Below are 17,122 nucleotides of genomic sequence, written 5' to 3' on the forward strand. Positions count from 1 at the left end.
TAAACACTTTTCAATCGAGAGATTTTAATAAATAAAACCACACAGTTTTTTCTTAGTACTGTTAGTCTTCGTAAATAAGGAACTTTAATATTGTTATTTATTAAATGTTTGTACATTTACTTTGTATGTAAAACGAATAGTTCAGTCATTCTTAATAATTCAACAATTATTTTGTCTAAATAGTGTTTAAAGAAATCGTCTTAACAATCTATTGTTATTTCCAAAATAAATCCTAATCGATTTAAAAGTCATTATATTCTCACCATTTACATAAACATAGCACTGTACTCGTGCATAAAGTAAAAATCCGACGTTTTCAAGAGTATCCGCTGAACTTTTATTTTGAAAGACGCTTCAGTAGTTTCAGTCTTCACAGACTCTTAGCTGAGTCTTCTTCATTTCCCCGCTACAAACGTTTACGTTATACGTGTTTTTGTTTTATAGCCATGTGGATTATTTTGTGTGTTGATCAGTAACACACACTTGAACTGATGGGTGGGAAGAAGAAGAAGAAGTCTGCAGCAGGTCTCGCTGTTACTGCAGCGTCTGAATCCACCGGCAAACACAAACCACACCACGAGAAGGAAAACAAACCCAGGGGTCAGGCTTTATTTTAAAGGTTGCTTCTAATGTGTGAAAAGAAACGTTATGTGATTAAATATGACAATATACGAATACAAAAAAAAATATTTATTTGAATTCAGATGCACGGTGTAATGTAATGTAATAATCAATGAATTATTATTCAGTAAGTGTTGCATATGTTTCACGTCTTGAGAGCTGAGCTGCAACTGTCTTTAATATTTGATTTTTTTTTCTTTTAGTTCCCAAAACATACAGTCTTAACACTAATGCACAGACTGACTCCAGCAGTGTGTCTGATAAATCAATACTGAAGGTGAGTCAGTAAAAACATACTCTATCTTCCAGTCTAAAATAACATTTGTGAAAATGGATCTACATAAACCACTTTTAATTTATGTGGTTATGTAACTTTCTGACATGCGAATGCACACATAAATGCTCAAATGTACACTACCATTGAGAAAAGATTAGCACGGACTCATTCAATTGATCAAATGTGACAATAAACACATTTATAATATTGCAAACGATTTATATTTTAAATAAATGCTGTTCTTTTGAACTGAAAAATTGAGAAATTGTGTTTGTAACACTGATAATATTAAGAATTGTTTCTTGAGCTGTGAATCAGAAACTATCATTTTAATTTAATATTTGAAAAATGATATTTCAGTGTATTTCTTGGTTTAGTAGAAGAGACTTACTGACCCCGAATTTTGAACATTTGTGTAAACATCAACGTCTTTTATTGACAATATCTGTCTTCGCCTTGCCTTACTAAACTAATTGTTTTTTGCATGTTTGGGTTGTTATCCAACCAGAACTGGAGAAGAAGGTGATCAAGTTGATTAATGATTACAGACAAGAACATGCTGATAAAGGACCGATATCTGGCAGACTCACCTCCAAAAAGCTGCTGGTAAGTCTTTTCTGTTTCCTCTTTAATTGCACAAAATAAATAATATACTTTGTTATTTATAATCGAAGATTATCTAAAGGCCATCTATCATATATTGTTTGGCAGGATCTGTATACAGCTCTGCAGATGTTCCGGTTTAAGACCGAGCACATCGAGGAGGCCATGAAGAGCAGTATGCTGTATGGAGGCGACCTGCACTCGGCGCTCGACTGGCTCTGTCTGAACCTCAGAGACGGTAAAAGGTTCAGATTGTAGTCAGAAAACCTAAGTTCTGCTCCTCAAGCATAAACCCTGGTTTTGTTTTTCGCTTTTCCATCATTAAAGATGAGCTACCGGAAGGATTCAGCCAAAAGATGCAGGAGGAGAAACAGAAGACTCGCCCCAAGTTTCAGGCTCCTAAAGAGGACGAGAAACAAACAGTGGCCAAGAAAGAGGCATCTAAAGAGGACGAGAAACCAAAGGCAAAGGTGTGTTAAAGTGTCATGAGAATCTCATTCTCCTGAAAGGAGTAGTTCACCTAAAAATGAAACTTCACTTAATCTTTTGAGATTTCAGAAAGTTAAAAAACATTTTTTTAATGCCAGACTTGTGTAAAAGACAGCGGTGGCAGTATGAAGGAGTGGATACTGCGCTACGCTGAACAGTCTGAAGATCAGAGCAGTGAAGACGATGAAATCAAGGACTCGAGTGTGATTAACCCAGAGCTGGAGGAGAAGTTTGATCCTGTGAGTCTGGTCTCCACATTACTTCACTATTACATCAGCAGCTTCCCGTAAGTTCTCATGCTGTTCCTGCAGAATGACAGATACCTGCTGCTGAGCGCTCAGCTGTATGACGCGAAGGAGATGGCTGCAGAATCTAAAGCCAAGAAAGACAAAGCAGGGCAGAGGACAGCGCAGGACCGGATCAGAGTCATCCAGCAAGGTCTCCGTGCCTGCAGTGTTTTCTATCTTTCAGGGTATCTGTTCATTGTAGATCATGAGAAAATGTTATCATGAATTTGTTTCTCAACGGTGTTTGTTTACATTGCAGAAATGAAGTCTTTGGAGAGTCATCCGATGTTTAACTCGGCTATCAAAGTTAAAGACACTCCCAAAGAGGAAAAGAAGCCAGTTACACTCACTGATGGCAAGGAGGACCTCAACTTCAACATCTTTGAGCAAGCAGACACACCGCCAGCAGAAAAAAGTAAGAGAACTTTTGTAAAATAATTACAATGTATCATTTAAAAAAAAAAAAAAAAATTACATTTTTTATGATGTTTATTTTTATTTTATGATATTTATGATATATGTGTTGCTTTGTTTCTTTACGTTGTTTTTAATGCTTTGTTATGCTGTTATATTTTTTTATTTTATTGTTTGTGACAATATAACAATATAAAATAATATATTGTTATTTTGCATGATTTTTTTATTTATTTTTAATTTTATTGAATGTTATGTTATTATTTTAATGTTTGACATTTTTTTTTTTTTATGCTGATATTTTCAGTTTACTTTATTTTATGTCATTGTTTTTTATTTTTTTATACATTTTTATAAAACAAATAAAACATTTTTATAACATTTGTTTTTTTTTTAATATTTTTATATGATTCTATTTTGTTATTTTACATTATTGTTTGTGTAGGGTTTTATTTATATTTTATTCTGTTACTTTATATTGTTACATTTTTGTATTCAGTTTTTTTTTTTTTTTTTTTTTGTGCTGTTGTACTATTTTATGTTTTGTTATATTGTGATTTTTTTTTACAGCATTTTAATGTACATTTATTATGTTACTTTAATATTTTACTTCTTTGTTTAGTTTATTTCTTTATGCTATATGTCATGATTTTTAATGTTTTTTAATTAATTATTTATTTATTTATTTTTATATATCATTAAATTTAATAATTGTTTTGTGCTGTGCTGTGATTGTGCCTATGTAGTGCGGTGTCAGATATGAGTGTTTTTATTTTCTAATGTCTTGACAGTTATTTTTAACCGTGTCATTCTGATTTGTCATTGTTGATGCTGTAGCTGAGAAACAGGAGAACGAGCCCAAAGATATTCGTAACTTTGACTACACGTCAAGGAGCTGGACTGGCAAGTCTCCAAAACAGTTTCTGATTGATTGGTGCAGGAAGAACCTCCCGAAGAGCCCTCCGCCATCCTTCCAGAAAGTTGCAGTCGGAAGATATTGGAAATGCAGGTATGTTGCGTTAAAATTGCATCTTGATTCTGGTTGTATAGTGAATGCAGATTTGATTGTCCCATTATGTGTCATTCCTGTCAGAGTTCGGATTCAGAGGCCTAATGATGTTTTGGAGGTTTGTCCCACTATCCTGACTGAGGACGGCATGCAGGCCCAGCACTTAGGAGCCACGCTTGCCCTTTTTAACCTAGTCAAAGGACAGGTGAGTTTTAAAGCACTACATTCACATATTAGACAAATGGTTGCTTGCTTTATGTATTTCATTCATTTTATCCACCTTTGTTCTCCATTAGTCGGTGCATCAGCTTCTGCCGCTCACCTACCGTGAGGTGTGGCTTGAGTGGAGAGACAGCGAACAAAAAGAAGAGGAGCAAACCCGCTCCGCCATCAACAAACCACGTGACCAGTTCATCGCACATCTTCTCACCCGCCTCAAACAGCAACAGACCCTTCAACCGCAGGCCGAGCAGCAGGGTCTTCAGGATGCTGAACTGGAAGACTCCTGGGAAAACCTAGACATGCAGGAGGACCACGAGCCCCAGTGCAAAGGAGGCTTCATGGCGGAGGAGATGTCCCGGAGACTGTTCCTCAAACTGCGGAGCTCGGCTCTGGCTCGCAGGCTGCTAGTCGAGAGGGAGCAGCTGCCAGTCTTCCAGCAGCGTCAGATGGTGCTCGAGGCTCTGCGGTGTCACCGTGTGCTGGTGATCGCTGGGGAGACGGGGAGCGGGAAGAGCACACAGATTCCTCAGTTGATCCTGGAGGAGCTCCTGGCTAATGGGGAGGCCGCGCAGCCTTGCAATGTGGTGGTGACGCAGCCCAGAAGGATTTCAGCCATGAGTCTGGCCAGCAGGGTGTCGCAGGAGCTGGGGTGCGAGGACGGACCGGGAGCCAAGGTTAGATCTCAGGAAGTTAACTTTTGAAACAGTTTATGTGGAAAAACATAAACCTTGTTTTTAATGGTGTTCATCCTAATATGTGAGGAGGTATAAGATGCAAGTTAAACTTCTGGGCTGATAACCACAAAAGAGACACATGAGACTTACGCTAACACTCTTTAAGGCTCAAAAAAAAAATTTTTTTTTGAAAAAAAGAAAAGGAAAAAAATCTATGTATTAAGTTTTTTTTTTTTTTTTTTTTGAATAAATGTAAAGTTAAGTATTAATAATATATGTATTATTAATTTGTATTAAGTAATCATTTCATGAAATGGGTCAGTGACTACGCTCATTATTTTTGTCTGGATCTATTAATTTATTCAACAATGCAGTTACATGCATATAATGACTTGAATACCCCTCTTGAACTGTCCTCATTATAATAAAGAAATAAAACTCATTAAAAGGATGAAATTCTTGAAAAGCTTAATTTTTATCAAATTAATCCTTTTTAAACATTTGGACATTATTATTTATTATTTCTTCTTATTATTATTTTTATATAAATATTATATATTTTATACAAAATATATATATATATATATATATATATATATATATATATATACATATACATATATATATATATATATATATATATATATACATATATATATATATATATATATATATATATATATATATATATATATATATATATAATAAAAGATAATTATATCCAAACCAATTATATTCACCAAATCAAAATCATGACATGGTGTGTGACCACCCCCCAAAAAAAAGTACATTATATGGAGTTTATACAGAATTAAATATGAAACTATATCACAGACTATCAAGGTCAGATAGAATCTAAAAATTTCTTCTTCTTTTTTCTTTTTTTTGGGGGGGTGTAAAATGTCATGTGGTGCGACTCTCCAAAAACGTAATGATATTTTTGAATTAATAATTAATGATATTTGGGAACATAAAATTTAGAGTGTAAGTAAAAAAAAAAATTATATCTATCTATCTATCTATCTATCTATATATATATATATATATATATATATATATATATATATATATATATATATATATATATATATATATAACTTTAGTTAAATTTAGAGTTATTAAAATTAGATTTTTCTTTTTGGTTTTTCAAAATCATTTCTAAGAACTTGAAAAATGTCAAAAGAACTGCAGTAAAAGTGTCATAATGGTAGTTTAAGGCAGAGACACCATAGTAATAATATCATGGAATATTTGCATTACAGAGTTCACTGTGTGGATACCAAATCCGGATGGAGAACCGCTCTGGGGACGCCACACGACTGCTGTACTGCACCACTGGAGTCCTGCTGCGCAAACTACAGCAGGACCGGCTCCTCAGCTCCCTCACACACATCATCGTGGACGAGGTGAAGCTCACATATAACTATGAATACACTTACAGTGCACACTTAACGCTGGACCGTTTAACCCCAAAATCGTCTCAATATTGTAGGTTCATGAGCGGAGCGTACAGTCAGATTTTCTCCTCACCATACTGAAAGAAGTGGTTCATAAGCGCTCAGATCTGCATTTGATATTGATGAGCGCTACAGTGGACTGTCAAAAGTTTGCCAACTACTTCAACCGCTGTCCTGTGGTCACCATACCTGGCAGAACTTTCCCTGTGGAGGCAAGATCATATCTCAATATATATTAACAAACTGTAACTATATATATATATATATATATATATATATATATATATATATATATATATATATATATATATATATATATACTAATATTAGTATTTTCATTACTTGATTTTTGTATATGCATCATTTGTCATAAATTATTTTATTTTATGTAATGCAAATAAGTAAAAATAATGACAAATTGTGGTGGCAGGTGTTTCACCTGGAGGATATTGTGGAGGAGACGGGTTACGTTCTGGAGAAGGACTCGGAGTACAGTCAGAAGTTTGTGGAGGAGGAAGAGGAAGTCAGCATCAACATCACACAGAAAGGAGGAAAGACTTTTCAGCACCAGGTTAGGACAGAAATCCAGAAGAATCTGTCTGTATCATGCGTAAGGCTGTTCTGGGGCGGTTCATTGCAGGCGTGTATTGTTTTGTAAATGTGTGTTCTTTTGTTGTGTTCAGGAGCTGATCATGAGGGACTCCGGCTCAGGCTTGGATCTGGGCCCTGAGCTGGATCATTTCAGCAAACGGACGCGACACGTCCTGCAGTATATGAACCCCAATAAGATAAATATGGATCTGATATTAGACATACTGGAATACCTGGGTAATATAAGACACATACTGTACTGTAAGCACAGAGTCAGCAGTTATAGTGACTGAATATGTAGCTTATTAGGATCCATGCTGTATTATTAGAAATGTTTGCCAATGCAAACAGCACTCATGACTTCCTCAGATAAATCTACTTTTCAAAGGTTTTAATGAGTAAATAAAGTATCTCTGGTTGTTCTTCTCAGATAAATCGCCTCAGTTTCGTGATGTGGATGGTGCGGTTCTGATCTTCCTCCCAGGCCTGGCTCATATTCAACAGCTATATGATCTAGTGACCACCGACAAGAGGTTCAGCTCAAAGGACAGGTAACTCCAGCCTAAATATACTTTAAAGGAATAGTTCACCCAAAAAAGAAAATTTATTCTTAAGCTGTACAAGATGTAATGTAGATGAGTTTGTTTCTTCATCAGAACAGATTTGGATAAATTTAGCTTTACATCACTTGTTCACCAATGGATGCTCTGCAGTGAATGGGTGCCGTCAGAATGAGAGTCCAAACAGCTGATAAAAACATCACAATAATCCACTCCAGTCCATCAATTACTGTCTTGTGAAGTGAAAATCTGCGTGTTTGTAAGAAACAAATCCATCAAGACATTTTTAACTTCAAACTGTTGCCTCTGGCTAAAATATAATTCCTCACTGGAGCTTTCTCAAGTGAAAAATTCATCATTATTTGTTATTGTGGCGTTTGAGCATACATGAGTGCTATGTTAGGGGTGAAACGGGTTTTTACCAATTGCCTCATTGAAACTGAGGTTTATTTATGTTTGTGTGCTGTTATGATATAGAATTTAAAAAGGGATTGTATTATTATTCTGATTTGTCATCTCAATTACAGCACTGTGGTCAACATTTGTTGTATTACAAATAAAGTGAACATTGAACATTAGGACTCTCATTCTGACGGCACCCATTCACTGCAGAGGATCCACTGGTGAGCAAGTGATGTGATGCTACATTTCTCCAAATCTGATGAAGAAACAAACTCATCTACAACTTGAATGGCCTGAGAGTGCTAAATGTTTCACTTTTCAATACTTTCATTTTTGGGTGATTCCTTTAACTTTGGATATTAGTCAGAGAAGATGCCATATTTAAGTTGACAAGAAAAAAAAGTTCTGAGGGACAGAAATGCAGTCCATTCATTTTTTTGTAATTTTTGTCTAATTGAATACGGCATAAAACTTTTTAAATGTTTTATTTATACTGTACTGTGTTTGTTTGCTTCTAGATATAAGCTGGTTGCCCTCCACTCCACTCTGTCATCTCAGGACCAGTCTTCTGCTTTTACAGTGCCCCCTCCTGGAGTCAGAAAGGTACTGCAGTATGTTAGTGTTAATAGGGCTTCATTCAGAACAGCATACTACATACTATTACTATTTCTGCAGTATGTAATATGTATACCACTCTCACATCTTCATATTCTCTTGAAGATTGTTCTGTCCACAAACATCGCTGAGACTGGCGTCACCATTCCTGACGTGGTCTTCGTCATCGACACAGGAAAAACTAAAGAGAATCGGTGAGCCGGGCCAGATCATGTCTGAAATGTAATCTGTCTGTGATCTGATGGTTGTAAATGTTAGCGTTGATCTTCTGTTTCTGGTTTCAGGTATCATGAAAGCAGTCAGATGAGCTCTCTGGTGGAGACCTTTGTGAGTAAAGCCAGCGCTCTGCAGAGGCAGGGGAGGGCAGGACGTGTTCAAGAGGGCTTCTGTTTCCGCCTTTACCCCAAATTCAGGTACAACGCCACAGATTGTGGCTCATAGAGTAACAACCTTCCATCTGGTGGTCAACAAAGATATTTTAGGGAGGAAATTTAATAAGAGTACATTTTAAATCACTATATAGTTATTTGGTAACAATTTACAATATGTTTTTACTTGTCATTAGTTAACTACATTGGTTTAAAAAAAAAAAAAAGTTTGAACTAACATGTTTTAATATTATATTATGGATCTGAGTTAACGGGAACTAGCAATGAACAGCTGTAATTTTATTAACTAACATTAACAAAGATTAATAAATAAATACTGTTACAAATGTATTGTTTTTTTTTATGTGTCCTTAGGGTTAAATGTTAAAAGCATGTAGAGTGCAAAAAGGGATAGATTTCTAAATTCTGATTTATATGTGTATTTTATAAATGTACAGTGTATATACTGTCATACCGCACATGTCTGTTTTTCCTACACCAGATTTAAGAGCTTCATTGACTACTCCATTCCTGAGATTCTCAGAGTGCCTTTGGAGGAGCTTTGTCTTCATATTATGTTAAGTACCAACTTTGTCTTTTGAAACTACTTTAGTGTTAAAGTTTGTGGTTGATTAAATTTTTTTTTTTTTTTACTGTTTTTGCAATAGGTCTCTTAGGCTCACCAAGGCTGTATTTATTTGATCAAAAACAGTAAAAAGCAGTAATATTGTGAAATACTATTACAATTTAAAATAACTGTTTTCTATGTGAATATATTTTAAAATGTAATTTATTCCTAGGGATGTAACGATTAACCGCGAGCCGGTTGAAAATAGATTCAAATATGTGACAATTCAAATCGGTTGAGATGCTAAACAAATCGTGATTCATTTAGTTGTAGGAGTTTATATGAATGTATGTCTGAAGGGAACTTCTGTATAATGCATATTAAAGTTCATAAGTGCAGCGCTGCTTTGTTTACAGTGGAAACCATGGAAACGCTTTAAGCGCCCCCTGCTGGCAGAGAGTGAATCTGCATCTCGTTCAGCTCGTCTGCTGTTTCGGTTTCATACAGATATTTTTATGTATAGTTTCACAAAACTGAAGTCAAATCATTCTATTTTTGCTTCAAATTTTGAAATTATACAATCTAATTTAAATTAAAAACTGCTCATGTTGCATGAATGCAGCATCTTTGTTTGGATCTTGATTAAATGCAGTGGTTGCCTCTCATTTTAAATGGAAAGAGCACAGACAAAGCTTTAATTTGTTTATATGAGGAGATTTATTTTGTTTGTGTTACTTATTAGACTTGTGGCTTGTTTTAAAATTTCAATTTAGTTTTGTTATTTACATTTACATTATATTAAAATTTTGCCATTTAGCAGACGCTTTTTTCCAAATCAACTTACAAATAAGTACAATAGAAGCAATCAAAACCAAAAAAAGCGATGATATGCAAGTACTATATGAGTATATTATTATAGTGTTATATTCCAATTTCATAAAGAAACATCCAGCATTTTCTCCAAGCAATAATAAAAGGACACATTTGATTTATAATTTGTCTTAAATTTCAATTTGTGAATCGTTACATCCCTACCTGTGATGCAAAAGCTGAATTTCCAGCATCATTAATCCAGTATTCACTAACACATGATCCATCAGAAATCATTCTAAAATGCCGATTTGCTGCTCAAGAAACATTTCTGATTATTAAGTTGTGCTTCATATTTGTGTGAAAATCGTGATCATTTTTTTTTCCACGATTCTTTGATGAATAGAATGCTCAAAAGGATAGCATTTACTTGAAATAGCAAATGCTATAATATTGTTAAAAAGATTTGTCACTTTTAATCAATTTAACACATTTAAAAAAAAAAGTCTGACCTCACACTTATGAATAATAGTGTTAGTGTACCCAAAGCGTTTTTTTCCACTGGTAATAAACTGACTTCTGTCACCTTTCTCTATGTGTGAACAGAAGTGTGAATATGGTTCTCCAGAGGATTTCCTGTGTCAAGCTCTCGATGCACCTCAGCAGCAGGCTGTGTGTAATGCTGTCAGTCTGCTGAGGAAGATCGGCGCCTGTCAGCAAGATAGCTACACCCTCACACCACTCGGCCATCACTTGGCCGCCCTTCCTGTCAACGTCAAGATCGGGAAAATGCTCATTTTTGGTGCCATCTTTGGCTGCCTGGAACCCATTGTGAGCGTTTTTTGCAGCATGTTACTAAATTTCTGTCATCATTTCTCACCCTCATGTCGTTCCAAGCATGCTGACTTACTTTCTTCTGTGTAATATTGGTAAAGGATGTACTGAACAACAAGCAAATCTTTCTTTGTTTTGTTTATATTCAGGCCACCATCGCAGCGGCCATGTCTGAGAAGTCCCCCTTTGTTACTCCTATGAACAGGAAGGAGGAGGCCAACCTGGCTAAATCTGCTCTAGCAGTCGCAAACTCAGATCACATGACCATCTACAATGCTTACCTTAGGTGATCACACATGTTCAAGAGAACAGCACTGTATGGCGGTATAGTGAAATCATTGTAATGAAGTTACTGCTCACAGGTGGAAGAGCTCTCGGAGCGAGGGAACGCGTGCTGAGATGGCTTTCTGCCAGAGACACTTCCTGAGCCGCAACGCTCTCCTGACCATTGAGGTGACGTCCTCTTACAGCTCCTAACACACTTGCTGATTCATTAACAGTCAGGATGATTAATTGCCGAATGTATGTCTGATCATCTAGAGCTTGCATTGGTTGAGCTGCGTGTGTGCAAATAGGATTTTTTCAAATGTTTATTTTAAGGGATGATGATAAATTGAAGAGAACAAAAGGAGAAAGCTTTCAAAAAAAATGACATGTTTTAAAAATGTGTTCTTGTTGGTTTCATACATTTTTGAAATACGGTTATATCATTTATACCATGAAAGATTTTAGATTCAATGTCATGTGGGGTAACCATCCGGAGTTAATGCAGTGAAATCTATATACTTCAGATTTAGTAGTTTTGTTACATGCTTTTGTAATCATTTTTCTATCTTCAATTCATTTTGATTTTAGTTTTTAGTAATTTGGTACTTAAACGCATTTATTTGCATTTTCAGTTTTCTAATATTTATATTTTAATATCTTTAAAATATTAAAGGATTAATGTCTCTAAAATGTCATGTGGTGTAACCATCCAGAGTTATTATAGTATTATTTATATACTTTTAAAGAATTTTTGTGTGTGTGTGTATGTCTCTCTCTCTCTCTCTCTCTCTCTCTCTCTCTCTATATATATATATATATATATATATATATATATATATACACACACACACACACATATATACATATTACAATTATAAAGACTGTGTGTGTGTGTATATATATATCTATATTTGCATGTGTGTGTATCAGTCTTTATTTTCATTTTAATTTGTGTTTTGGTCATTTTATACATGCTTTTGTCATTTTTAATTAGTTTTTTTTAATATTCCTATATTGCTTTATTTTGATTTCACTTTTAGTTTTAGTACTTCAGTTAAATTTAGTATTTGAATTTAAGTATATATTTAAGTATATATTAAAATTTTTATTCTTGAGCTATCATTTATATTTTTTCATTTCAGCCTTATTTCAATTACTGAAAACATTTGTATTATTTTAATATTTAGTTTATCCACCAAGTGAAAAGTTTAGAATACACATTTTTAAAATATCATGTTTTTCTAGATAAAAGGTCTAAGATATGTGATATTATTTCCTGTTTTGTGTTTTTCATATGTAGCTGTCTTCGTCGGAGAACGGTTTTCAAATGCTAATAATACTAAAACAAAAAATTGGACTTTTTTGTAATCTCTATATACACAGATACACTTTTTTATATCAAAATTACTGAATTCACAAATTAAAGTGTGTTCAAGTAAATGCAGGAATTTTGAATGCATTTTAGAATAATTAGAGGCAATACGTTAAACCGACCCATTACCATTTGGTGTTTAACAAGGTATTTAACCTCCTCAGGATGTGAAGCGGGAGCTCATTAGGATGGTGGAGCAGGCCGGTTTCACTGCTTCCAAGCCCAGCCGAACTCCTCGCTCTCGGCCCGGCGCTGAACCCAAAGCCCTCGGCTCGCTCTCCCAGCAGGACGTCTCTGTCCTCAAAGCCGTGTTGACTGCGGGTCTGTATGACAGCGTGGGCCGTATCCTCTGCACTCCCTCTCTGGACGTTCAGGAGCGGGTGGTGTGTGTGGCTGAGACGGCTCAGGGAAAGGCCCACGTTCACCCCTCCTCAGTCAACCGCTTCCTACAGACACACGGTTGGCTGCTCTTCCAGGAAAAGGTGTGTTGGACTAGCTTTAATATATAACTGTGACCTTTCCTGACACTTTCTGAAAGAAGTCTCTTATTACCCTGATCACTCATACAACCACTATTTACTCGTCTTGCCTGCAGGTGAAGTACACTAAGGTGTTTCTAAGAGACACTACGTTGATCTCTCCTTTATCAATGCTGCTGTTTGGAGGTGATATTGATGTGCAGCACAGGGAGAGACTCATCTCTCTGGATGGATGGATCTGTTTCCAGGTGAGGGGAAGTTTTTGAATGCGTGTCTTGTTTCTCATCGGTTATCTATGCATGGTTGATTGCCTGATTTGCATTGATCGCTTTATTGAGCACTGATGCATCATAAAATGGTTGTCAAACTGTAAGATAACTCTAATAATAACAGTTTATACTGTTTTATTTCCCACCAGGCTCCAGTCAGAATTGGCGTGATCTTCAAACACCTTCGCAAACTGATCGACTCCCTCCTGGAGAGGAAACTGGCCAACCCCAAAATGAATTTGGAAGGTAACTTATTGTTGAATAAATCTTTATTATATTTATTTTATCATTATGTATTTGTATGATCCCTTTTATTTTTTATCCTTTTCAGATGAGAAAACCATACAAATCATCACAGAACTGATCAAGTCAGAAAACATGCTCTGAGGAAGTGCCTGCTTGTGCTCAATCATGAATTACTGAAATGCTGACGATCCTCACTGAGGGCTGAGAACGTAAATGATATTGCCAAACCAGAATAAAAATATTTTAAGACAAATAAAATGAAATAAATGTTTGTGGTATTTGTTAAATCCATTATCGTAATAGACTGACAGTTGTTTTGTTTTAGTTTTTTTTCCTTTACGTCAGTAGGAATGCAGACAAACAGTCTTGTGGGTCTAACGTAATTGTTTTGTTATTGATAGAAGTGAATGCAATATCAAATTATGGTCTTGTAAATGTAACATTATATATAACTGGTTAAGATTCGTGTCTCAAGTTTGACGTATAATTATTACAGATGAATAATGACAGACATTAACACTTTGACTTGGGTGATTTCCCTGACACAGTGGACTTTGAGAATGGAATTTTGTTGATGTTATTTATTTAGAACAAAAAAGGGCCTCAAAAAGCATTATGTCTCAGTATATTAATGGTAGTCTGATACTCTTTTAAAGATTTAATTGAGTAACATTATTTATGGTTCCAAATGAATGTCTAAAAAGCCAATATAACTGAATAATCAATAACTACATTAGCGTTCTTCCTGACAAACCCATCAACAACATGGTTGTTTCCAGCAGGGAAAGCTCTTCAAGCACAAAGTGATCAGTGCTTCACCCCTAGACTAGACGAATAGAAACAAATAGAATAGAATAGAATAGAATAGAATAAGCATCTTTTAGTGCTGTTATTGTTAACTAAAACTAAATCTATATATATATAAATATATATATATATATATATATATATATATATATATATATATAGAAAAAAATATGTATATATATATATATATACAGTACAGACCAAAAGTTTGGAAACATTACTATTTTTAATGATTCTGAAAGAAGTTTCTTCTGCTCATCAAGCCTGCATTTATTTGATCAAAAATACAGAAAAAAAAAATTAATATTGTGATATATTATTACAATTTAAAATAATTGTTTTTAAATTTATTATACTTTAAATTATCATTTATTTCTGTGATGCAAAGCTGAATTTTTAGGATCATTATCACATGATCCTTTAGAAATCATTCTAATATGATGATTCATTATCAAAGTTGGAAACAGTTCTGCTGCTTAATATTTTTCAGAACATGTGATACTTTTTTAGGATACTTTGATGAATAAAAAGTAAAAAAAATAAAAATAAAAAAAAGAAGCTATGTTTTTAAAATATCAATATTTTGTAATAACAATATACACTACTGGTCAGTAATTTGGGGTCAGTAATTTTTTTTCTTTTTTAAAATAAAATCAATACTTTTATTCAGCAAGGATGTGTTAAATTGCTAAAAAGTGATAGTAAAGAAAATATATTATTAGAATATATATTATTAGAATTGTTTTTTATTTTGAATAAATGCAGTTCTTTTTAACCTTTTATTCATCAAATATATTAGACAGCAGAACTGTTTCCAACACTCATAATAAATCAGAATATTAGAATGATTTCTAAATGATCATGTGATAGACTGGATGTTACATGTGACACTGAAGGCTGGAGTAATGGTGCTGAAAATTCAGCTTTGCATCACAGGAATAAATTATTTTTTTTTAAAGTATATTCAAATAGAAAACTATTATTTTAAGTTGTAATAATATTTCACAATATTACTGTTTTTTCTGTATTTTTGACAGAAGAGACTTCTTTCAAAAAACAATAAAAAAATTAATTCAAAAAAAATTAAAAATAGTAATGTTTCCAAACTTTTGGTCTGTACTGTATATATACAAATTTAGATCATTTAAATATGAAATAAACATTAGATGTAAAAATTTTGCCTTGGTAACTAAATACAACTAAATATATATTTTTAGTAAACTAAACTAAATATATGTTTTTTAATAATTATGTCTGAAGTACTAAAAAGCTAAGTGAAATATTAAAGCTAAATAAAATATTTTAATTTTATTTTATTTCTTATTCAAATGAAAATGGAATGAAATTTTTATATATATATAATAACTACAATACTAACATTTTAATAATAAAAATCACTCTGGTCTGAAAAACTCAAATCAACATTTTATTTATTTGGCAATAGAATAGATTAGAATAGACTAGAATAGAAAGGCGAGATGGAAACTGTTGACAAGCAGAGACCATCTCGGGAGGTGGTCTGAATATGGTTCGCTAAAAACTAAAAATCGGCCCGGGCTCACTTGATTTTTCCATTCGTGAATTCCGATGTAGTTTAGTCGTCAGATGTCTCCGAACAAATCACCTGTTCATAATAGCTGCTGCTTCTGGCAGATCTCTAAAAATTATTCGCTCACAACATACACTCGTTTATTTTAATTTCAACAGCTTCCAAACGAGATTCGCTTCTGAGGGGTCCGAGATCATTTGGAGTGTTCACATATGGGCCAAAAATCACGTGATTCCCCTGAAAAGGACCAGGTGTGAAAACACCCTTATTCACAGGGAAGTATCAATCCACTGACACAGGAAGACCACACAGATCTGGATCTCTCTCTAGATCTGAATAGACAGGTGGGTTTAATGCAGAAGCAGTTCATTTCTGTTTTCATTTGACAAATTTAAAGGTCATTGGCTGAAAGCAGACTTGCTGGGCCAAGTTTCCAAGGTTTATCCAACCTTTTGACCAAAAAATGGAAGAAAGTAGGTTGCACATAATACCAAAGTTCGACTAAAGGTTGTTCAAGGCCATGATCCATTATTTATTCCAAGATATGTGATAAATGAAGATGAACATATCCTTTCTTTGATGTCAAAAACAGCCCTAGCCCAAGAATCAGCCAAAATACCCCCCTTTTGAGCTCATTTACTCCTAATCATCCTCAGATAGGCGACTACGTGTATTTTACTCCTTGGATTTGCCAAAGAAACATTTGAAACTGAAACTGCTTGGCTTTTCTAAAAAAAAAAAAAAAAAAAAAAGCTTCTAAGAAGTTATTCAAAGTGTGGTTTTTTTCTTGGTCACAATTGTAACCAGTGGGAAATTACAGAGTCAACACATGCTCAGTTCCCAGCAAAAACCAAATATATCTACAAAGCTGCACACACTAAAGTAACAATACATTTTAAAAGCTAAATGTATATATATATTTTCACATTTTACTCTGTTTTCATTTAATGTAACAAAACAGGCAATTTTTAGAGGCAAACTAGCTTCATTCATGTAAAAACTAGAGTTTCACTCTCAGATGTAACCTGTGGGATTAAATTAGTTTAAAACATTTTCGAGAACTAGAATGAAAGAATATTCACACACTGCAGCTGCTGATTTCCACATAAAACTGTCCTATGTGACATAAATGTCGACCACTTCTCTTTTTGGTGCGTTATATTGCTTAGTGACTCAGAAATGATTATCTTGCCTTAGCAAGTGCCGTTCAGACCACGGTTTGTCAGTGCATCCTTTATTTGTAATTCAAATAATTCAGCAATCTATTCAGATTATGCTGCATGTGGTCCGATACATTATTTCTTATGGAAATATATGAGCGTGATAATGATT

General features: G+C 34.2%; 1 protein-coding gene across 1 annotated transcript; it reads left to right on the forward strand.

Annotated features, from left to right (window-relative positions):
* Nucleotides 1–336: 336 nt before the first annotated feature.
* Nucleotides 337–13,697, forward strand: LOC109096376 (DEAH (Asp-Glu-Ala-His) box polypeptide 29). The gene is made up of 27 exons (XM_042764810.1): nucleotides 337–600; nucleotides 825–898; nucleotides 1,391–1,504; nucleotides 1,610–1,739; nucleotides 1,829–1,971; nucleotides 2,089–2,229; nucleotides 2,302–2,428; nucleotides 2,537–2,692; nucleotides 3,529–3,700; nucleotides 3,785–3,905; nucleotides 3,997–4,596; nucleotides 5,859–6,002; nucleotides 6,089–6,265; nucleotides 6,484–6,624; nucleotides 6,737–6,881; nucleotides 7,075–7,195; nucleotides 8,125–8,209; nucleotides 8,327–8,415; nucleotides 8,506–8,634; nucleotides 9,092–9,167; nucleotides 10,574–10,798; nucleotides 10,951–11,087; nucleotides 11,164–11,254; nucleotides 12,605–12,922; nucleotides 13,036–13,167; nucleotides 13,338–13,434; nucleotides 13,520–13,697. The coding sequence occupies exons 1-27, from the start codon at nucleotides 492–494 to the stop codon at nucleotides 13,573–13,575; spliced, it is 4,050 nt and encodes a 1,349-aa protein (XP_042620744.1). The 5' UTR covers nucleotides 337–491; the 3' UTR covers nucleotides 13,576–13,697.
* Nucleotides 13,698–17,122: the final 3,425 nt, after the last annotated feature.

The sequence above is a fragment of the Cyprinus carpio genome, chromosome A10 (genome assembly GCF_018340385.1).
Source record: "Cyprinus carpio isolate SPL01 chromosome A10, ASM1834038v1, whole genome shotgun sequence".
Taxonomy (NCBI): domain Eukaryota; kingdom Metazoa; phylum Chordata; class Actinopteri; order Cypriniformes; family Cyprinidae; genus Cyprinus; species Cyprinus carpio.